The 23,549-nt window shown below is 45.5% G+C and overlaps 1 protein-coding gene across 1 annotated transcript; it reads right to left on the bottom strand.

Annotated features, from left to right (window-relative positions):
* Positions 1–4,789: 4,789 nt before the first annotated feature.
* Positions 4,790–22,471, bottom strand: LOC131193535 (zinc finger protein 84-like). Its single transcript, XM_058173790.1, has 3 exons — positions 22,386–22,471; positions 7,751–9,474; positions 4,790–7,335 (listed from the first exon to the last, which is right to left on the bottom strand). The coding sequence occupies exons 2-3, from the start codon at positions 8,232–8,234 to the stop codon at positions 6,332–6,334; spliced, it is 1,488 nt and encodes a 495-aa protein (XP_058029773.1). The 5' UTR covers positions 8,235–9,474; positions 22,386–22,471; the 3' UTR covers positions 4,790–6,331.
* Positions 22,472–23,549: the final 1,078 nt, after the last annotated feature.

Raw genomic sequence — 23,549 nt, 5'->3', positions numbered from 1 at the left:
TATTATACTCAGAAAAAAGCCATTTGCACTGGATGTCATTTGCTGGAAGCATCATGGGGAGGAAATAATTGTTCTCCTATCCAGCTGGTGGGTGAACCAGAAGGATGTGAAGGATTGTGGTGAGATATTTCTGCTCTGGGAGCTCCCCTTCCTCTGGGACTGATGGAGGCATTTGGGATTATGAGCACACACAAATGGATGGCTCTCTCCCAAACGGAAGGTTTTGAGTCTAAGCTCTTCCCAAGAAGTGTCTGTCTCCATCATGGGGACCTCAACTTTCACGATGTCTATTGAATCCAATACAGAATTCGGAGAATCATCAGGGAAGTCAGACAGATCCTCTGTAATGGTGGTTTTCTAAAGCTACAAATCCACTGGCATAACCAATGGCTGCTTTAGAGGTTGTAAAGTTACAAGGGGAACTGTAGCTTAACTGTCCAGTTTCAAATGTCCTAATATCCTTCTCCTAGACTGGCAGTGATGGACATCCCTGTATCTGAGAAGAATGCCCATCAAAACAGATCCAATTCAGCCATTCTAATTTTTTAGAAGGCACAATTTTTACCTGTGCCTAATGAAAGGTCATTCTTTCATAGAATGTAGGACTGGAGCAGATAGCGATGCAACAAATAAATTTAAGAGCCAGAAACCCAACTGCAGCTCATATCATCACAGAGTGCATGGCTCCATGTATGACTGAAATTGAAATTATGAGGGGAAGGGAAACTGAGGAAGACAGATTGATCATAGAGATGCAAAATGCAGAAGAGACAGATTACAAATTAATAATTGTAATGCCTTAGAAATCCACTGTATGTGTGTAGTCCTCATCACTGAGCAAGAGTTGGGAAATGAGCTTTGCATTACCTTTTTATTACATTCATTTATTACTAAACTTTATCGCTGCCTATCTCAGAGATTGAGGCAAATCTGAGCATCTTGTCTTGCCCTAATGTTCATAGCAACACTGACAATACCCATTTTTTACATGTCAAATGCTTCTGACCATTCTAACATAATGGATTTTTAAGAATGAGGCATTTTCTATTGTACAATTTTTTTCCCTCATGTTAAGGTAGCCAAACAGAAAAGTTTGTCCCTCTTCTACGTGACAGTGTGGCAAAATGGCAGCTACTTCCAAAAGTCTACCGCCTGGCCCAGGGACAAACCGAGGGATCACTGAATATGGTGGTTGATTCCAGGATACAGTCATGAGGCCCAAGGATGTGTGTCCTTCCCTCTCTTCCCAAAATGAGGATCAGAAATCTTCAAAAGGTGAGGAGGAGGAGGATGTGAGGCCTAGTAGATGGGAATTAGGCCATTTTCCACTTTCCTTTTCTCTCCACCTACAAGTTTAATCCTAACGCTCCCAAGAGTTTTCCAACTTGCACATTCAATTAATGGCTGTTTCAGGAAGACCAGGTGGATCTGGGTAGTTAAGAAAAGGATTCTCACTTAACGGCCGTTGCAACATGGAACCATAATGGAAGTCCCATAATAGTTGTATCTTGAGGACTACTTTTATGCTGGCTGGGGACTTCTGCGGTTAAAATCTGGGCGAAACCAAACTAGAAGACTGAAACTCCACATTTGGGTCCATCATCAACATACAAAAGCACCATCCAAAATTTCTTTTTTAAGGAATTCCACTGCTTCTGCAAAAGGATGTATCCAGAAGATTCTGCCGATAACCAGAAAATGGCAGTTAGCCATTTTCCACTCTCCTTTTAATCTCCACCTACAAGTTTAATCCTGAGAAGAGTTTGAGTAAAAAGAATCAGGCCAGAATTCAAACCGTCACTTTCTCACCTACACTTTGAACGGGAGATCACAAATGAAATTCAAGGCTTGAGGATCGGAGATACTCAAAAGGTAAGGAGGTGGAGGGTGTGAGGCCTGGTGGGGTGTGAGGATATAAACCACTTGTTTTGTATAGAAACCGCTGTTCTGTAAGACAAACCTCTGCGTCCTGTATTTTGCTCCTGGGTTGTCTCAAAATAATAGTCACACTGTAAACACACTGATGAGATCTCTGGGGGAAGGAGAGGCCTCTGGGGACCCTGGGGGGGGGGGAGGGAAAGGACCGGGGGGACCATGTGGAGGAATGAAGGGCCGAGGGGACAAGTTGAATCCTGAAAAAAGTTTGAGTAAAAAGAATCAGGCCAGAATTCAAACTGTCAATTTCTCACCTACACTTTCAATGGGAGATCGCAAATGAAATTCAAGACTTCTCTAAACTCTTCAACTTTTGCCTCATGTGGCTTTCCTTGTGTGCAATAAGGGATGGTTTATGCTTGAAGTAAAGTCCACAGACTTTACAGACAGGGCCTCTGGTGGCTCAGACTGCTAAGACAGTCTGTTATTAACAGCAGCTGCTTGCAATTACTGCAGGTTCAAGTCCCACCAGGCCCAAGGTTGACTCAGCCTTCCATCCTTTATAAGGTAGGTAAAATGAGGACCCAGATTGTTGGGGGCAATAAGTTGACTTTGTATATAATATACAAATGGATGAAGACTATTGCTTGACATAGTGTAAGCCGCCCTGAGTCTTCGGAGAAGGGCGGGATATGAATGCAAATTAAAAATTAAAAAAAGACTGGACATTTGAAAGGTGTCTCCATGGTGTGAGCCCTCTGGTGTCTTACGAGGTGGGAATTCTGACTAAAATCTTTCCCACAATCAGGACATTCAAAGGGTTTTTCTCCTGTGTGAGTCCTCTCGTGTTTCACCAGGCTGGAATTATCACTAAAACCTTTCCCACAGATAGGACATTCAAAGGTGTATCTGTCTGGTGTATCACCAGATTGGAATTCTGACTGAAACTTTCCCCATAAATTTAAGATTCGTACAGTTTCTCTTCTGTGTGAGTCCTCTGGTGTATCACCAGTTCAAAATTCCAATCAAACATTTCCCACAATCTGGACAATTATAAGGTTTCTCTCCTGTGTGAATCTGAAACTCAAATTCTAAATTTATAATGAGGAAGGAAGGGAAGCTGAGAAAGACAGTGATGCAGAATACACAAGAGAGAGATTACAAGTTAATAATAGTAGTGCATTAAAAACCCACTGTATGTGTGGAGTCCTCATCACTGAGCAAGAGTTGGGAAATGAGCTTTGCATTGTCTTTTTATTGTTAAATTCATTTATTATTAAATTTTATCAGTGCTTATCTCACAGTATGAGGCAAATCTGAGCATCCTGCCTTGCCCTAATGTTCATAGCAACACTGACAATACCCATTTTTTACATGTCAAACGCTTCTGATCATTCTAACATAATACATTTTTTAAAATGAGATGTTTTCTATTGTACATTTTTTTCTCATGTTAACGCAGCAAAATAGAGAGGTTTGTCCCTCTTCTGCATAACAGCGTAGACAGTGTGGCAAAATGGCAACGACTTCCACAAGTCCACCGCATGGCCCAGGGACAAATTCAGGGCTCACTGAAAATGGTGGTGGCTTCCAGGACACAGTCATGAGGCCCAAGGATGTGTGGCCTTCCCTCCCTTCCCAAATGAGATCAAAGAGGAGGATGGGAGATCTGATGGGATGAGAGTCAGGTGAAAGGGGACTGTTGTGGTCCGCCAGCAGCCTGCGGAGCTGGCAACGGAGTTGGACAGTGATGAGGCTGAGAAAGAGTGTGGGCCAGTGTGGGCCAGTCCTGGAGGCTGGGGAAGGTCTGGATGAGGGCTCTGTGTCGAAGGCTGAGGTGGGGCCAGGGTCATCCTAGAGTGAGTGCGGACTCCAGAGCCTCCAGAGACGGACAGTAGTGAGGCAGAGGAACAGGAGGGCCCTGTTCCTAATGCATGCATGAGAAGAGCTGCCAGAAGGCAAGAGAAGCTCAAGCAAAGAGGAGGACTCGGGAGTAGGGCCAAGAGACGATTGGCCCCTCCCATAAGGCTTAAAAGACCAGCAACAGCATTTGGGCTTTGCCGGAAAATAATATTGATAGCTTCATCTTCTTGCATTTATTTTGTATCAGTGTTTTCTGAACTTGTGCCAAGAAAGGCCTCTGGCAGTTTGCCTAATTGGACCAAGGTTGGTGATAGGACTGATGAATTTGGGCCGAGGGGACAAGTTGAATCCTGAAAAAAGTTTGAGTAAAAAGAATCAGGCCAGAATTCAAACTGTCAATTTCTCACCTACACTTTCAATGGGAGATCACAAATGAAATTCAAGACTTCTCTAAACTCTTCAACTTTTGCCTCATGTGGCTTTCCTTGTGTGCAATAAGGGATGGTTTATGCTTGAAGTAAAGTCCACAGACTTTACAGACAGGGCCTCTGGTGGCTCAGACTGCTAAGACAGTCTGTTATTAACAGCAGCTGCTTGCAATTACTGCAGGTTCAAGTCCCACCAGGCCCAAGGTTGACTCAGCCTTCCATCCTTTATAAGGTAGGTAAAATGAGGACCCAGATTGTTGGGGGCAATAAGTTGACTTTGTATATAATATACAAATGGATGAAGACTATTGCTTGACATAGTGTAAGCCGCCCTGAGTCTTCGGAGAAGGGCGGGATATGAATGCAAATAAAAAATTAAAAAAAGACTGGACATTTGAAAGGTGTCTCCATGGTGTGAGCCCTCTGGTGTCTTACGAGGTGGGAATTCTGACTAAAATCTTTCCAACAATCAGGACATTCAAAGGGTTTCTCTCCTGTGTGAGTCCTCTCGTGTTTCACCAGGCTGGAATTATCACTAAAACCTTTCCCACAGATAGGACATTCAAAGGTGTATCTGTCTGGTGTATCACCAGATTGGAATTCTGACTGAAACTTTCCCCATAAATTTAAGATTCGTACAGTTTCTCTTCTGTGTGAGTCCTCTGGTGTATCACCAGTTCAAAATTCCAATCAAACATTTCCCACAATCTGGACAATTATAAGGTTTCTCTCCTGTGTGAATCTGAAACTCAAATTCTAAATTTATAATGAGGAAGGAAGGGAAGCTGAGAAAGACAGTGATGCAGAATACACAAGAGAGAGATTACAAGTTAATAATAGTAGTGCATTAAAAACCCACTGTATGTGTGGAGTCCTCATCACTGAGCAAGAGTTGGGAAATGAGCTTTGCATTGTCTTTTTATTGTTAAATTCATTTATTATTAAATTTTATCAGTGCTTATCTCACAGTATGAGGCAAATCTGAGCATCCTGCCTTGCCCTAATGTTCATAGCAACACTGACAATACCCATTTTTTACATGTCAAACGCTTCTGATCATTCTAACATAATACATTTTTTAAAATGAGATGTTTTCTATTGTACATTTTTTTCTCATGTTAACGCAGCAAAATAGAGAGGTTTGTCCCTCTTCTGCATAACAGCGTAGACAGTGTGGCAAAATGGCAACGACTTCCACAAATCCACCGCATGGCCCAGGGACAAATTCAGGGCTCACTGAAAATGGTGGTGGCTTCCAGGACACAGTCATGAGGCCCAAGGATGTGTGGCCTTCCCTCCCTTCCCAAATGAGATCAAAGAGGAGGATGGGAGATCTGATGGGATGAGAGTCAGGTGAAAGGGGACTGTTGTGGTCCGCCAGCAGCCTGCGGAGCTGGCAACGGAGTTGGACAGTGATGAGGCTGAGAAAGAGTGTGGGCCAGTGTGGGCCAGTCCTGGAGGCTGGGGAAGGTCTGGATGAGGGCTCTGTGTCGAAGGCTGAGGTGGGGCCAGGGTCATCCTAGAGTGAGGTGCGGACTCCAGAGCCTCCAGAGACGGACAGTAGTGAGGCAGAGGAACAGGAGGGCCCTGTTCCTAATGCATGCATGAGAAGAGCTGCCAGAAGGCAAGAGAAGCTCAAGCAAAGAGGAGGACTCGGGAGTAGGGCCAAGAGACTATTGGCCCCTCCCATAAGGCTTAAAAGACCAGCAACAGCATTTGGGCTTTGCCGGAAAATAATATTGATAGCTTCATCTTCTTGCATTTATTTTGTATCTGTGTTTTCTGAACTTGTGCCAAGAAAGGCCTCTGGCAGTTTGCCTAATTGGACCAAGGTTGGTGATAGGACTGATGAATTTGTGTCGGGAGGAATTTGCTTTAATTTAGTTGAACTACACTGAAAATGAAGTAATTCTCAGCTATTTGAATAAAGTTTGTTTTTACACTGACTAAAAAGTTTCTTTTTGAGGAATTCCACTACTTCTGCAAAAGGATGTATCCAGAAGATTCTGCCAATAACCAGAAAATGGTACTTAGTACTTCCACTTTCCTTTTCTCTCCACCTAAAAGTTTAATCCTGAGAAAAGTTTGAGTAAAAAGAATCAGGCCAGAATTCAAGCAGTCAGTTTCTCACCTATACTTTGTGAATGGGAAATCACAAATGAAATTCAAGCCTTCTCTAAACTCTTCAACTTTTGCCTCATGTGGATTTCCTTGTGTGCAATAAGGGATGGTTTATGCTTGAAGTAAAGTACACAGACTGGACATTTGAAAGGTTTCTCTATGGTGTGAGTCCTTTGGTGTCTCACGAGGTGGAAAGTCCGACTAAAACTTTTCCCACAGTCGGGACATTCAAAGGGTTTCTCTCCTGTGTGAGTCCTCTGGTGTCTCATGAGGTGGGAATTCTGACTGAAGTTTTTTCCACAGTCAGGACATTCAAAGGGTTTGTCTCCTGTGTGAGTCCTCTGGTGTCTCATGAGGTGCGAATTCTGACTGAAGTTTTTTCCACAGTCAGGACATTCAAAGGGTTTGTCTCCTGTGTGAGTACTCTGGTGTCTCATGAGGTGAAAATGTCTAATGAAACTTTCCCCACAATCTGGACATTCAAAGGATTTCTCTCCTGTGTGAGTCCTCTGGTGGTTCATGAGGTACGAATTTCGACTGAAACTTTTCCCACATACTGAACAGTCAAAGGGTTTTTCTCCTGGATGAGTCCTCTGGTGTCTCATGAGGTGGGAATTTTGACTAAAACCTTTTCCACAGTCAGGACATTCAAAAGGTTTCTCTCCTGTGTGAGTACTCTGGTGATTCATCAAGCTGGTATTGTGACTGAAACTTTTCCCACAAATAGGGCATTCAAAGGGTTTCTCTCCCGTGTGAATCCTTTGATGTACTACAAGGGAGGAATTCTGACTGAATCTTTTCCCACAGTCAGGACATACAAAGGGTTTCTCTCCTGTGTGACTCCTCTGGTGTATTACCAGGTAAGAATTCTGACTGAATCTTTTCCCACAGTCAGGACATTCAAAAGGTTTTTCTCCTGTGTGAGTCCTCTGGTGTCTCACTAGGCTGGAATTATCACTATAACTTTTCCCACAGATAGGACATTCAAATGGTTTCTCTCCTTTGTGAATCCTCTGGTGTATCATGAAGTGGGAATTTCTAATGAAACCTTTCCCACATTCTCGACACTCATAGGGTTTCTCCATGGAATGATTCCTCTGATGTATTATTATCAGGATGGAATTATGACTGGAATATCTCTTACAGTCAACACATTGAAATGGGTTTTCTCCTTTGTGGTTCCTCTAGTGTGTCACCAAGTTGAAATTACAACGGAAAGTTTTCCCACAATCAGGACATTCAAAGCACTTTTCTCCTGTGTGAGTCCTCTGGTGTATTACCAGGCTGGAATTCTGACTGAAAGTTTCCCCATAATTAGACATTCAAAGGGTTTCTGTTCTATGTGAGTTCTCTGGTGTCTCATGAGATGAATAAGGAAGCTTTTCCCACAATCTAGACACTTATATAGTTTCTCCCTGGATGAGTCCTCTGGTGTCTCATCAGGTGGGAATTTTGACTAAAACCTTTTCCACAGTCAGGACATTCAAAAGGTTTCTCTCCTGTATGAGTACTCTGGTGATTCATCAGGCTGGTATTGTGACTGAAACTTTTCCCACAAATAGGGCATTCAAAGGGTTTTTCTCCTGTGTGAATCCTTTGATGTACTACAAGGGAGGAATTCTGACTGAATCTTTTCCCGCAGTCAGGACATACAAAGGGTTTCTCTCCTGTGTGACTCCTCTGGTGTATTACCAGGTAGGAATTCTGACTGAATCTTTTCCCACAGTCAGGACATTCAAAAGGTTTTTCTCCTGTGTGAGTCCTCTGGTGTCTCACTAGGCTGGAATTATCACTATAACTTTTCCCACAGATAGGACATTCAAATGGTTTCTCTCCTTTGTGAATCCTCTGGTGTATCATGAAGTGGGAATTTCTAATGAAACCTTTCCCACATTCTCGACACTCATAGGGTTTCTCCATGGAGTGATTCCTCTGATGTATTATCATCAGGATGGAATTATGACTGGAATATCTCTTACAGTCAACACATTGAAATGGGTTTTCTCCTTTGTGGTTCCTCTAGTGTGTCACCAAGTTGAAATTACAACGGAAAGTTTTCCCACAATCAGGACACTTATTCAAAGCACTTTTCTCCTGTGTGAGTCCTCTGGTGTATTACCAGGCTGGAATTGTGACTGAAACTTTTCCCACAGATAGGACATTCAAAGGGTTTCTGTTCTATGTGAGTTCTCTGGTGTCTCATGAGATGAATAAGGAAGCTTTTCCCACAATCTAGACACTTATATAGTTTCTCCCTGGAGTCAATCTTCTGATGTATCACCAGAATGGAATTGTGACTGAATGTTTTTCCAGAGTCAGGACATTCAAAGGGTTTCACTTCTGTGTGAGTCCTCGGGTGGTTAACCAAACTGGAATTCTCACTGAAACTTTTCTCACAGAAAGGATATTCAAATGGTATTTTCCTGTGTATGAGGCCTTTAATGTCTCATGACCTGGGAATTTCTAATGAAACTTTCACAGTCATATGTACGTTTTCTCCCTGCTGTGTACAGTCATACGATTTTTCCCTGCTGTGAGACCTCTGCTATATAACCACATGCCATGCTCACTAAAATGTTTACCGCATTGGGAGCATTTTTATGGCTTCTCTCTTGTGTGTTCATTGTTTCAATGAACCACAAGGCAGCTATTCTGACTGAAGCTTTTGCCAAATTCAGGTAATTTGTATGACATTTCTCCTTTCTGGCTCCTCTTGTGCATAATCAGATGTGATTTGCTATTTGTGCTTTTCCTACAATAAGCAAATCTATGGAGCTTTTCCATAGCTGATATTCTTGAGGTCAAAAATATGGACAATGCTTTGTTTAGTGGTGCTTTCATTCAAGCCGTTTTCTTCCTCACAGGGAGAGGCTTGAATTATTGTCTGCTCTAAGTGACTTTCCTTATTGACCTTTTCCTCCCCACTGACTTCTAGATACTTCTCGTTTTTGCTGTTTGAAAAATAATCTCCCTTCACTTTTCATGTAATATATCATTGAGTTCTGCATAATCTGCTTATTCTTTCTTGGTTTTCTCTCTTTCATTTAACAAAAGGAGGAGGAGGAGAATTGTGTGGTTTTCTGAAGGAAATGGAAAATATTTTGATTTCTGGCTTGATTTTCTTCCCTTTTCAACATTGCTTGTTATGCTCAGTTGTTCCGAGTGCTCTTATTGCCATCTTCTTTGTCTGTAAGATTCAATGAAAAGTGGAACTTTAATTGTTTATGAAGTGGTTAGAGATGATGTGAAAAAATAAAAAGTATATTACATAATATAAATATTACAATATATAAATATCAGCTTCTGTCAGGCTGAGCACCCTGACCTTCAGATCCCAACAGTGCCTGGCGTCAGCGCTCCTGGCAGGCAGGCGAATGTCTCAGGGCTGCACATGCGTACCTCACCGCACTGCAGCGGACTTAGCCCCAGCGCTTCCACCTGCTTCCCTACCCGCTGGCTAGGCTGGGCTGGAAGCAGTGCAACCCCGTTGTGGGCTGGTTAAGAGACCCGAGGCAGAGGGGGGGGCTAGTGGGCGGCAGCTACCCAGAGGTCCCGCGGAAGGCAAAAGCTGGGCCTGAAAGGTGGTCAAGCCTTCCCCTCTCCCTTGAGGCAGCCTGCACCTTTCAGCCGAGCATGGCGGGTTCACGGTGGGTCTCCTTCTCCCGCTGACAGTCTTATTTTTGAAGGCAGTCACAGTGAGCAGAATGACCACCACACATCCCTACCAACTCTGGCTTCAACGACTTCAGGGTCTACCCATGGCAGTGGTGAGAAAAGGCGCACAATGTCCCCCTCAGCCCTCTGCTCACTGCATCTCAGCCTCTCTGCGAGGGATGAGGCAATGGCGGTAGACTTTGGAGCACCATGGAGCATGCCACCGGAGACCAAGAAGCAGGAACCTCTGATAGCAGTACTGGGAGCAATGGGCACTTGAATGTGAGTGAACCTGAGAGGTGGGCCGGGTTGTAGGAAGGACAAGCATGGTGTCGTGTCCCACTCCTCCTCTGACGGCCGGGTCTGGGAAGTCTGTATCAAGCGTGGCCACGAAGCCTCTGCAGCTTTGCCAAATTCCTGTCAGAGTTCTCAGGGCAGGCAGGAATCCAAGGTGTGACTTCAGCAACCACGAAACTTTGTCTGACTCAAGAAATGCCAAAAAGCAGATCCTTTATATAGGCCATGGGGTGTGGCTCCATGACTCAGCACTTATCCAGGCCTGCCCCTCCCTTCCTTTTGCTGATGTCGCCTCTCCATTCTCCAGAAGCAGGGATCTGTCCACTTTTCGTCCTCCTGCTCAGCTGCCGGCAATTCTAGCTCGTGGCTGGCTTCGTGCTCACACGCTGTAGGGAGGTTTGTTTGCTCAGTCTGTCCGGGCATGGTGCCAGGGCTGGGGGCTGGAGGCATGCCAGGCCATTCTTCTTCACTATCAGTCTCTGGCTCAGATAGCAGGAGATGGGAGGGGTCCGGCTGAGGAGAGGAGGGCAGGCGAGGCAAAACACATGGGAAGCAACGGTTGAGGAAAAGGGACTTCAATTTAAAAGGAACTTTATTTGGAGGCCGGGGTCGCCTGCCTCTCGCATCTCATGGGGTTGCACCTCTGTGCACCAAAAACATCCTTTTCTTTAAATGTCGCTCACAAGAGCCACTGCTCCAGAGAGACAGGTGGCACACGCGTATGCACGTGCTGCCTACACTTTTCACCCTCCCCCTCTTTCCCTTGGTCTTCCCTCAGTTTCACACAAGCTTATTTAATTCTGGGTGAATGCACATTTCTCCTCTAGGGTAACTAAAACATACTGTCAGCCCTGAAACCATTTGGAAAATCTTCAGGGCTGCCACAGCAAGGCCAGTTGCTGCTGTGGGAACATGAGGGGGGAGGTAGTGATAACTGTGGGAATTGTAGCCAAAATAACATTCTTTCCCATGGGAGCCAAGGATGTCCCCACCAGGTATTTGGAAGGTGTGGACCAAAGACAACCGAAGGAGGACTGTGACCTGATTGGACCATGCGATGGGTGTGTGACCCAGTGGCAAGAATTTTGGGATTTGATTTGGGTGGCAAAAACCTCGGGTCCTTCAGAGTCGGTTTTTTACCAGCTGTGTCAATATGGCATGCCTAATAAATTTTTACTTGGAGGAAACTTCAGGCCTCAGAGTTTTGATTTTGTTGGGTGTGTTATTTGTAATCCTGACACTAACCCGACTCTCCAAATAAAAACAATAAAGAAGCTCTCTGCACTTGCAGGGCAGCTCTCCGGGGTCCTAAGCTCTGGACGCTTACCCAGGAAACTTAGCAGTGGGAAGACTCAGGGAAGATGGAGAAGTCCACCGGTACCAGCAGAGCTGCGGGGACTGGAGAAGACTGCGGGGACAGCTCCGGAAGCCTTGGATACCCTACTGTGGTGAAGCAAGTGGAAGCCGCAACAGCAGAGATTGAGCGCCAACTGGGTGCCCAGCCCAAGGAGTATGTGCCCTGGCCGTCCACCCAGGGACTTCAGCAGTGGGGAAATGGCTCGGGGAGAAGCCTCAGAATCCCAGTGAATCCAGAGCCCTTGAAGTTGCCAGCGGCCCAAGAATTATACTGTGTGTGTTCCTTCGACGCAGCCGTCAGAGCAGGAAGTCAGCCAAGTGGTGCAATTACCCGGACCTGCTCCCTCTGACCCCTCCCTTTCCCAAATGCTGACAGTAGAGACAGCTGAAGACAATTCAGAGTGGGAGGATCCTCGCTTCTGGAGGTTTGAGAGGCGACGCCAGCAGAAGGAAGGGTGGGGCACGCCTGGATAAATGCTGAGTCATGGAGCCACACCCCACAGCCTATATAAAGGACCTGCTTTTGGCATTCCAACCTTGAGTCAAGCAAAGTCTCATCTAGGTTGCTGAAGTGGTTTCGGGGTGAGTTATCATCTGTACGCTGATGATACTCAGCTGTACTTTTCCACCCCGGACCACCCCAACGAAGCGGTCAAAGTGCTGTCCCGGTGCCTGGAAGCCGTACGGGTCTGGATGGGGAGAAACAGACTCAAGCTCAATCCCTCCAAGACGGAGTGGCTGTGGATGCCGGCACCCCGGTTGGGGGCGAGTTAGTGGCCCCAAAGGAGGTGGTTCGCAACTTGGGCGTCCTCCTGGATGGTCGGCTGTCCTTTGATGAACTTCTGGCGGCCGTCACCAGGAGGGCCTTTTACCAAGTTCGCTTGGTTCGCCAGTTGCGTCCCTTCCTTGACCGGGATGCCTTATGCATGGTCACTCACGCTCTGGTTACGTCTCAGCTGGATTATTGCAATGCTCTCTACATGGGGCTGCCCTTGAGGTGCACCCGGAGGCTGCAGTTAGTCCAGAATGCAGCTGCGCGAGTGGTAACGGGAGCCGTTCGTGGCTCCCACGTAACACCACTGCTCTGTAGTCTGCACTGGCTTCCTGTAGTCTTTCGGGTGCGCTTCAAGATTCTGGTTACCACCTTTAAAGCGCTCCATGGCTTAGGACCCGGGTACTTACGAGACCGCCTGCTGCTACCTTATGCCTCCCACCGACCCGTACGCTCTCACAGAGAGGGCCTTCTCAGGGTGCCGTCCACCAAACAATGTCGGCTGGTGGCCCCCAGGAGTAGGGCCTTCTCTGTGGGAGCACCAACACTCTGGAACGAACTCCCCCCTGGCTTACGTCAAGTGTCTGATCTTCGGACCTTTCGTCGTGAGCTTAATATTTATTCATTCAAGCAGGACTGGCATAAATAGTTGTTTTTAAATTGGGGTTTTAATAATATTTTAAATTTTTAAATGTTTTAATTATCGGCCGCATAGTAATAGTTCATTTTAAATTCTTTTAATTGTATATATTCTGAGTTTTATTTTGGCTGTACACCGCCCTGAGTCCTTCGGGAGAAGGGCGGTATAGAAATTTAATAAAATAAAAATAAATAAAATAAAAATAAAGTCACAACTTGGACTCCTGCCTGCCCTGAGAAACCTCGAAGGAATTTGGCAAAGCTGCAGAGGCTTCGTTACCACGTTTGATACGGACTTCCTTGACCCGGTTGTCGGAGGGGGAGTGGGACACGACAACCAGCTAGCAGTACCTGAACACACGTGTTAGTGGATCATAAGCATCCTAACAGATAGGAAGCAGCGGGTGAAGCTAAGCAGAATCACATCAGATACCTGTACAATTAGCACAGGGACCCCCCCAAGGATGTGGGCTCTCTCCACTTCTCTTCTCTCTCTATACCAATGACTGCATCTCAAACCATCCATCTGTTAAACTACTGAAGTTTGCAGATGATACAACAGCGACTGGTCCTATTCGAGACAACGATGAATCCAATACAGATGGGAAGTTGAACAACTAGCCTCGTGGTGCGACCGGAACAATCTGGAACTGAACACGCTCAAAACCATAGAAATGGTATGGTGGATTGGATTGGATTTGGATTTGGATTTGGATTTGGATTTGGATTTGGATTTGGATTTGGATTTGGATTTGGATTTGGATTTGGATTTGGATTTGGATTTGGATTGGATTCTATTCTATTCTATTCTATTCTATTCTATTCTATTCTATTCTATTCTATTCTATTCTATTCTATTCTATTCTCAGTCATGGAAAATCCCCAGTGATTATCCAGACAGACCACTGAGTTACATCTTGGTTTCTCCACACGGGTCTGATCTTCTCCTGGTCACTGAGTATCCTTCAAAGGGATCAGATGCAATGTGACCTACTAAAAAACATTGTAACCTGTCTTTTTGGATCTTGTTGATGAAATAAACAATCTTGGAATTCTTTGGTGTCTTCCAATCCCAGCAAAATCCATCTGCATAGCTAAAAAACTTTTGCTGCTACAAATAATGTTCCTCTTTAACTGAAGGAATTTTTGAAACAAATTAAGGAGTCCTGGGAGAGAGGTGAAAGAACAGGGAAAGTCTCCCATGTGTTGGGAAGAAAGCTTTGCATTACATTGTCCCAATGGTTACAGAAATGTTAACACTGATGATGGTGGTGGTGTTTCCCAACGGTGTTGGCGTTGTCTAGGACAATGGCGACGGTGGTGATGACCTGCCATCCTGCGTCATCACTGTCATCCGGTGTCATCATTTTCCACCTGGGCAGTTAAACCCCTGCTTTCTGGCCGGAGTCCTGCCACAATATTATGATTACCATCTTGACTGGCTGGGTTAAGGTCTTTCGCCATTCTTCATAAACTCCGTGATGTACTCGCTAACGCAACTCCTTGATCTGCGAGATTCCCCCCTCTCGCAGATATGGCCCTCCACTCTATCGAGGGCCTACCTCGATGACGGATTTTGGAATCCCGAGAGATGGCATGCGTCCAAGAAGAGGCTTAAGGGCTTTTTAAATTTGTCTTATAAGAATCTTTTAAATAATTTAAGTATAGGGAGGGGTGGGAAGGCTAAGATGGGTCTTGGGGAAAACCTATCAAGGCCGTTGCTAGACCCTGTGAAGGCTCGCGGAATGGACACTATTGGTTCGGAGGTAGAAGAGGAGGCTAGAGCTCGATACCATGAGGGCTGTTCCATCTGCAGGGTAATTGGAAGAGGCAGATATGGCGGAAGCGGGGGCCCGTATCATGTTCGGGGAGTGTGTGTTTGCTGTTTGTGAGCGATCACGCACTCCAGTCCCCTGGATTTTTCCCGTTCCCCCACAGGCTGGGCCTTCAGCTGATGTGGTGCAATGCCAGGTCCGTGGTAAATAAAGCCCCCCTCATTTTTGATCTTATACAAGAGGGGGGCGCGGACCTGATGGGCATCTCGGAGACCTGGTTGGGTCTACCAGGTTCCCCTGGTAGAAATGTGCCCACCGGGTTTCCGTGCATTCCATCGGCCGAGGGCCCAGGGTAGGGGTGGCGGTTATTATTAACGAGAGTTTTGAGCCGAGGGAGATCACTGAGCCACAGATAGCCGGATGTGAGTCCCTCCTTATGAAGTGGGGCCTGGGGAAGCAGGTGGGTTTTCTGATCACATACCTGGCTCCTTGCTGCGTGACAGAAACCCTGCCCGAGCTGCTGGATGTGATCGCCAGGACGGCAGTTGAAAGCCCCAGACTTATGGTCATGGGGGACTTCAACCTGCCGTCGGTTGTCGGGGCATCCGCGTCAGCTCGGGAGTTCATGGCTTCCATGACGGCCTTGGACCTGACCCAGTTAGTGAATGGTCCCACGCACATCGGGGGAAACACTCTGGACTTGATTTTTGTCTCTGGACAGTGGTTGAATGATCTGGAGTTAGGGGATTTAGTTATTAGACCCCTGTCATGGTCAGTCCATTCGCTCCTTCAGCTCGACTTTCGAACCGCCAACCCTCACAGCAGGGAGACGGAGCCGACTCGCTGGTTCCGTCCCAGGCGCCTGATGGACCCAGAGAGGTTCCAAATGGAGCTTGGGCCATTCCCTGAGGATTCAGCCCACGGCTCGACTGGAGATCTAGTCGTCGCCTGGGATAGGGCGGCTGCTGGGGCTCTAGATCACGTCGTGCCTTTGCGGCATCTGACCCGGTGCCGATCTCGACTAGCGCCTTGGAACTCCGAGGAGCTGAGAGAGATGACACGCCGGAGAAGACGCCTAGAGAGTAACTGGAGGGCCAACCGTTCCGAAGCTGACCGGACACTAGTAAGGTCTCAAATTCAGACCTATCTAGTGGCGATGAGAGTGGCAAAATGGGAGTATTTTTCCACTCTCATTGCATCGGCAATAACCGCCCAGTCACCCTGTTTGAGGTGACCCGCTCGCTCCTTCATCAGGGAGCAGTGGAGGACCCCTTACATGGGCGTGCTGAGGAGTTTGGACAATATCTGCACGATAAAATCATTCAGATTCAGGAAGGTCTGGACTCAGATTGGGTAGAGCCGGGTGGGGTGGAAGAGGCAGGTCTTGAGGTTGCTACCTGGGAGGAGTTTGATACTGTGACTCCTGAGGACATGGACAGAATACTGGGGAGACTGAATGCGACCACATGTTTATTGGACCCGTGTCCCTCCTAGCTGGTACTGGCCACCCGGGAGGTTACATGAGGCTGGCTCCACGGAATTGTCAACACTTCCTTGGTGGAGGGTGTCTTCCCTACCGCCCTGAAAGAGGCGGTGGTGAGGCCTCTCCTCAAGAAGCCCTCCCTGGATCCAGCTGTTTTAGCAAATTATCATCCTGTCTCCAACCTTCGTTTTATGGCGAAGGTTGTTGAGAGTGTGGTTGCACGACAGTTCCCCCAGTACCTGGATGAAACTGTCTATCTGGACCCGTTCCAGTCCGGCTTCCGGTCTGGTTACAGCACGGAAACGGCCTTGGTTGCGTTGGTAGATGATCTCTGGAGGGCTCGGGACAGAGGTTGCTCCTCTGTCCTAGTCCTATTAGATCTCTCAGCGGCTTTTGATACCATCGACCATGGTATCCTGCTGCGGTGGCTCGGGGGACTTGGAATGGGGAGCACCATTTATCGGTGGTTCTCCTCCTACCTCTCTGACCGATCGCAGACAGTGTTGGCAGGAGGGCAGAGATCGGCCCCGAGGCGCCTCTTGTGTGGGGTGCCGCAAGGGTCGGTTCTCTCGCCTCTTCTGTTCAACATCTATATGAAGCCGCTGGGTGAGATCATCCGTGGTTTTGGGGTGAGCTGTCATCTGTACGCTGATAACACTCAGCTGTACATCTCCACCCCTAACCACCCCAACGAGGCCATCGAAGTGATGTCCCAGTATCTGGAGGCCGTACGGGACTGGATGGGGAGAAACAGGCTCCAGCTCAATCCCTCCAAGACCGAGTGGCTGTGGATGCCGGCAGCCCGGTACAACCAGCTGATTCCATCGCTGACTGTTGGGGGCAAGTCGTTTGGCCCCCACGGAGAGGGTCCGCAATCTAGGCGTCCTCCTGGATGCACGGCTGTCTTTAGAAGAACATATGACGCCCGTCGCCAGGGAAGCTTTTTATCAGGTTCGCCTGATACGTCAGTTGCGTCCCTTTCTAGACCGGGTTTCCCTCTGCACGGTCACTCATGCCCTTGTTACATCCCGCCTGGACTACTGCAATGCTCTCTACATGGGGCTCCCCCTGAAGGGCACCCGGAAGCTCCAACTGGTCCAGAATGCGGCTGCGCGGGTGATAGAGGGAGCACCCCATGGCTCCCATGTGACACCTCTCCTGCACGGTCTGCACTGGCTCCCGGTGGTCTTCCGGGTCCAATTCAAGATGTTGGTCACCACCTTTAAAGTGCTCCATGGCATAGGACCGGGTTACTTATGGGACCGCCTACTGCCACTAGTAGCCTCCCATCGACCTGTGCACTCCCACGGGGAGGGCCTCCTCCGGGTGCCGTCGGCCAAAAAATGTCGGCTGGTGACCACCAGGGGGAGGGCCTTTTCTGTCGGGGCTCCTGCCCTCTGGAATGAGCTGCCTCCGGGGCTTCGTCAACTCCCCGGCCTCTGGACCTTTCACTGCAAGCTGAAGACGCTTTTGTTCCGTCACGCAGGGTTAGCTTAAATGCAGTTTTTAAATAGGGTTTTTAATCTTATTTCAATTTTTAGGCCATATATTAAATCAGTTTTTTATATTGTTTTTTAACTTGTATTATATGCATTTTTATTGGCTGTGAACTGCCCTGAGTCCTTCGGCAGAAGGGCGGTATACAAATCGAATAAATAAATAAATAAATAAATCTCAATGAATAGATCTCAATGAATAGATCTCAAAATCTATTCATGATTCTTATGCAATCCTGTTTTAGAAATGAAACATTATCTATTGTACATTTTTTCTCACATTTCCCTACCAAGGTGGGGGGGGGGAACCACAAAAGTATCAATCCCTTGGTTCTGCTCACACCTCCCAGACATCGAAGACTAACAAGGAGGAACCTTCTTCCCAGAGCAAGGCCTGTATCATTGTCTGTCCTATATGCTCTGCCCAATAAGAACTTTTCCTTCCCCCTAACTTCCAGATATTTCCATCTTTTTCTGAATGAAAAATAATTTTTCTTGATCTTTCATGCAATGTATCCTTGAGTTTCGTATCCTCTACTTTTTCCAGCTCAAAATCTCATGTTAATTTTCTCTCTTTTGTCTAATAGCTGCTGGAAAAGGAGAATTGTGTGGTTTTCTGAAGGAAATGGAATATATTTTTATTTCTGGCTCAATTTTATTTCTTTTTCAACGTTGCTTGTTATTCTCAGGTGTCCAAAGTATCCTTATTGCCATCCTCTTTGTCTATAAGTTTCAAAGAAAAGTGAAACTTTAACTGTGTATAAAATGGTTGTAGAAGATGTGAAAAAGGTATACATTACAAAGAAAAAGCAAACATGCCACAATGCTAGAATAATCTCTTACATTAATTATGGTTCATTTGAGACATGGAAGACTACTAAGATATCTATTCAACCATGAAATTATGTTGTTGACTTGGGTCAATCAGAAATTCGTAGCACTGCAAAGGGTTATCATCAAATATATCTGGATGTACTGAGGATAGATTATATAATTGCAGATATATGCATACAGAAAGAAATATAGATACAAACACCCCATAATGAATATAAGTGAAAGTTCCATGAGTTTTCAACCTGAAAAATGTCCCAAAATGGTTACAGTCAAACCTTCTGAGCTAAATTTAGAGATGCGGGGGCTTTAACTGAGGAAATTATGCCGAAAGTCTCTGTAAGGTTTGAAGCACCAGTTTTGCTCATGAAAGTCCTCAGCTGCAAATAAGAAAAGAAGCTACCGTCTACAACCCCTTCGGGTGACATCTCAATTCAAGCAGTCTTGACTTACTGAGTGCAATTGGGACTGGCTTCAGTGTCATTAAGCAGCCGGTCATGAAGCAGGATGTCACATGACAGTGCCAACTTACATCTGTTCCTCTGCAGTTAAGCAAATCCCTGTGGGCTGTTAAAGGCAATTTCACAAACTGCAACTTGCAATTTCCTGCCAGCATCCCTACTAATTTTGCTTGTCAGAATCTAGCTGAGAAGGTCACAAACGGGGATAATGAGTGTGGGATGCTGTAGCCATCATAAATGTGCAAAGGTTGGCAGAACCCAAGTTGGTGTCTCTCTTTTTCCTGCACCTTCATAACCACAGGAACTGCTGACTTGTTCAGGTCACTGAACAAGCGCTACGATGGACACAGATTTTGGGACCAGGCGTCCATCTGCTTTTATAGTGTCACTGTAACTTTGAAGGCTCAGGGAACAAATGGTGAGGACTACCTATACAACTGAACATCCCAAAGGTCCTCAATAGCTATTTTTTAAAAAAGTGCTGGATTACCGTATTTTTCACACTATAAAACACACTTTTTTGTCTCCCAAAAGGAGGCAAAATGTCTGTGTGTCTTATAGACTGAATACTGCCAATGCCCCAACCACCCACCAGCCATTTTTTGGCCTCTGCATGCCCTATTTTCAGGCCCTTTTTTGCCCATTTTCCAGGCTTTTTTGGCCTGTTTTTTTGGCTTTTCGGCCAGTTTTTGAGGCTTTTTTTGGTCTGTTTTTGAGACTTTTTTGGCTTGTTTTTTCAGAAAAATGGGCCAAAAAAAGCCTCAAAAACAGGCCATAAAAGCCTCAAAAATGGGCCAAAAAAGCTTCAAAAATGGGCCAAAAAAAGCCTTGAAAATGACCCCAAAAAGCCTTGAAAGTGGGCCAAAAGAGTCTGTGTGTCTTATAGACTGAATACTGCCAATGCCCCGCCCACCCACCAGCCATTTATTTTTTTTTTGGCCTCTGCATGCCGTTTTCGGGCCTTTTTTCAGCCCATTTTTGAGGCTTTTTTGGCCCGTTTTTTTGGTTTTTGGGGCCCGTTTTTGAGGCTTTTCTCAGCCTGTTTTCAGGGCTATTTTGGCCTGTTTTTGAGGCTTTTTTGGCTTGTTTTTTTCATAAAAATGGGCTTAAAATGCCTCAAAAATAGGCCATAAAAGCCTCAAAAAATGGGCCATAAAAGCCCCACAAACAGTCCAAAAAAGCCTCAAAAATGGGCTGAAAAAAGCCCCAGAAACAGACTGAAAAAAAGACTGGAAAGACCCGGAAAAAAAAGGTAGCCCAAAAACTTTATTTTGTTGTTTTCCTCTTTTAAATTTAGGTGTGTCAGTTGAAGTACAGTTGAACCTGGTTAATACCCGGATGCGGCACCAATAGGAAATACTGTGCTTATTAGCAAGACATGGAATTTAAAAAACAAAAATCCCAGAAAAAGACTAGTGGCAGAATCAGTGCAATTTGGTTGCCAAGAGATTAAAAAGTCCGCAACAGAATAAGTTATGAGTTGGAAAGAATCTTGGAGGTCTTCTAGTCCAAGCTCCTTCTCAGGCAGGAGACCCTATATCATTCCAGACAAATGGCTGGCCAATCTTGTCTTAAAGCACGGGTGTCAAACTTGCCATGTCATGTTGCCGTCAGTGATATTTTGTGATGTTTTACCCCTTTGCTGAGCTGGAGTGGGTGTGGCCTGCATGTGTCGCATCTGGCCCATGGGCCGCCAGTTTCACACCCCTGTCTTAAAGGTTCCTAATGAATCTAGACGACAACTTGTCATCCAAATGGTAGAAAAGGGAACTAAGGGTCTCCTATAGTGATCTAAATTCTTACTAGCAAGAGGAAATTATGGGGGGGGAGGTGTCTGAAGTTGCAGCTAATTTGGGGGAGTGACCATGTCATGCTGGAATTCAATATAATGCAGATACAAGCAATAGAACAAAATCAAACTAATGTCTTAAGACTTTAAAGCAGTTGATTTTAACAAACCAAGAGACAGATTGGGAAGGATTCCCTGGATGAAAAATCTTAAAATCTTAAAGGGGAAAACAACTCAAGAAGCCTGAGAAACTCTGGCTGCCTAAACAGAGGGATAGAATCAAGATCACATGAAGCATTAGTACCAATTTATAATGCTTTGGATAAGATCCCACTTGGATTACTGAAACCAGTTTTCATCACCACAATATAAAAAAAGTGTTAAGACTCTATAAAAAGCGCAGAGAAGAGCAATAGGGATAATTAGTGGGTTGCAGCAATTGGGTATGTCTAGTCTAATGAAAGGAAGGACTAGGGGTGACATGATAGCCGTGTTCCAATACTTGAAGGGTCAACTTATTTTCCAAAGCACAAGAAGGCAAGACAAGAAGCAATGGATGGAAACTAATCAAGGAGAATTAAGGAATTCTCCTGGAATTAAGGAGGAATCCCAACAGTGAGAACAATTAGCCAATGGAATGGAATGGTCGCAATTTTCTGCAGCCTGGAAGATTTAACTTTCAAGTTAAGGTTGATTCTTTGGGAATGGCTTCCCTCCAGAGGTTGTGGGTGCTCCATCGCTGCTGGCTTTTAAACAGAGACTGGAAAGCCATTTGTCTGAAATGATATTAAGCCCTCCAGTTTCACACCCCTGGGCCGCCAGTTTCACACCCCTGTCTTAAAGGTTCCTAATGATTTTAACAAACCAAGAGACAGCTTGGAAAGGATTCCCTGGATGAAAATCTTAAAGGGGAAAACAACTCAAGAAGCCTGAGAAACTCTGGCTGCCTAAACAGAGGGATATAGAATCAAGATCACATGAAGCATTAGTACCAATTTATAATGCTTTGGATAAGATCCCACTTGGATTACTGAAACCAGTTTTCATCACCAAAGCGCAGAGAAGAGCAATAGGGATAATTAGTGGGTTGCAGCAATTGGGTATGTCTAGTCTAATGAAAGGAAGGACTAGGGGTGACATGATAGCCGTGTTCCAATACTTGAAGGGTCAACTTATTTTCCAAAGCACAAGAAGGCAAGACAAGAAGCAATGGATGGAAACTAATCAAGGAGAATTAAGGTTTTTTCCAGCTCTGTTACAAAACTCCAGTGACGGAGCAGCCACAACCTCTGGAGGGAAGACATTCCCAAAGAATCAACTTTAATTTAAAAGAGACTTTTTCAATCTTCCCACCAGCAGAAAATTCCAGCCACCAGTTTCACAGCCTGCAGCCCCAGTGGGCTTCCATTTGGGGGGGGAAGGAACCTGCAGCAGCAGCAGCTGACCTGCTTCAGCCCAGTTGCTTCTCTGCTTCCAGGCCGTGGAGGGAACCGAACAGCCCGACTTGCTCCCGGACTCTCCTCCCACCTGCTGCCCTCAACTCACCTGCCAGCTGCTGCTTCGATCCTCGAAAGAGCACAAAAGCCGCTCTGCACACCATCTTCCTCCCATGAAGTCATCCGGAAGAGGAAGTTCCTCTGATGTCTCCTTTCCTCCCATCCTTTCTAGCAATACAGTACTTGATGATTTTAACTCCTTAAACACAACCACAGACGCCGCCTGCTGTACTGTCCGCTTTCTAGGCACAGGTGTTGCATGTTTGAGCGCCATCTCCAGATAGGAGGCAGAAAAACACGCTTGTCCAATCTCTAGCTATTCTAAAGCGTTTGAAAGATGTTTTCACTGATTAAATGCGATCGTCGTTTTTTGACTTATTTTATTTATTTATTTATTTTTATTTTGTCACAACAGTATATATAAGCATAAGCATGAAACAATTATACAACATATAAGCGTATATATAATGAAAGGAAACAATAGGACAGGAACGGTAGGCACTTTTGTGCTCTTATGCACGCCCCTTATAGTCCTCTTAGGAATGGGGTGAGGTCAATAGTAGACAGTTTTTGGTTAAAGCTTTTGGGAGTTTAAGAAGAGACCATAGAGTCAGGTAGTGTGTTCCAAGCGTTAACAATTCTGCTACAAAAGTCATATTTTCTGCAATCAAGATTGAAGCGGTTAACATTAAGTTTGACTTCTGGCAACTGACATTTGCAACTGATCCAAGCAAAATAGTGAAATAGAATAGAATAGAATAGAATAGAATAGAATAGAATAGAATAGAATAGAATAGAATTTTATTGGCCAAGTGTGATTGGACACACAAGGAATTTGTCTTGGTGCATATGCTCTCAGTGTACATAAAAGAAAAGATACGTTCATCAAGCTACAACATTTACAACACAATTGATGATCAATATATCAATATAAATCATAAGGATTGCCAGCAACAAGTTATAGTCATACAGTCATAAGTGGAAAGATATTGGTGATGGGAACTATGAAACGATTAATAGTAGTGCAGATTCAGTAAATAGTCTGACAGTGTTGAGGGAATTATTTGTTTAGCAGAGTAATGGCCTTCGAGAAAAAACTGTTCTTGTGTCTAGTTGTTCTGGTGTGCAGTGCTCTATAGCGTCGTTTTGAGGGTAGGAGTTGAAACAGTTTATGTCCAGGATGCGAGGGATCTGCAAATATTTTCACGGCCCT

The sequence above is a fragment of the Ahaetulla prasina genome, chromosome 2 (assembly GCF_028640845.1).
Source record: "Ahaetulla prasina isolate Xishuangbanna chromosome 2, ASM2864084v1, whole genome shotgun sequence".
Classification (NCBI taxonomy): domain Eukaryota; kingdom Metazoa; phylum Chordata; class Lepidosauria; order Squamata; family Colubridae; genus Ahaetulla; species Ahaetulla prasina.
Note: the sequence above shows the minus strand (reverse complement) of the source record. Positions and strands in the feature narration are given on the sequence as shown.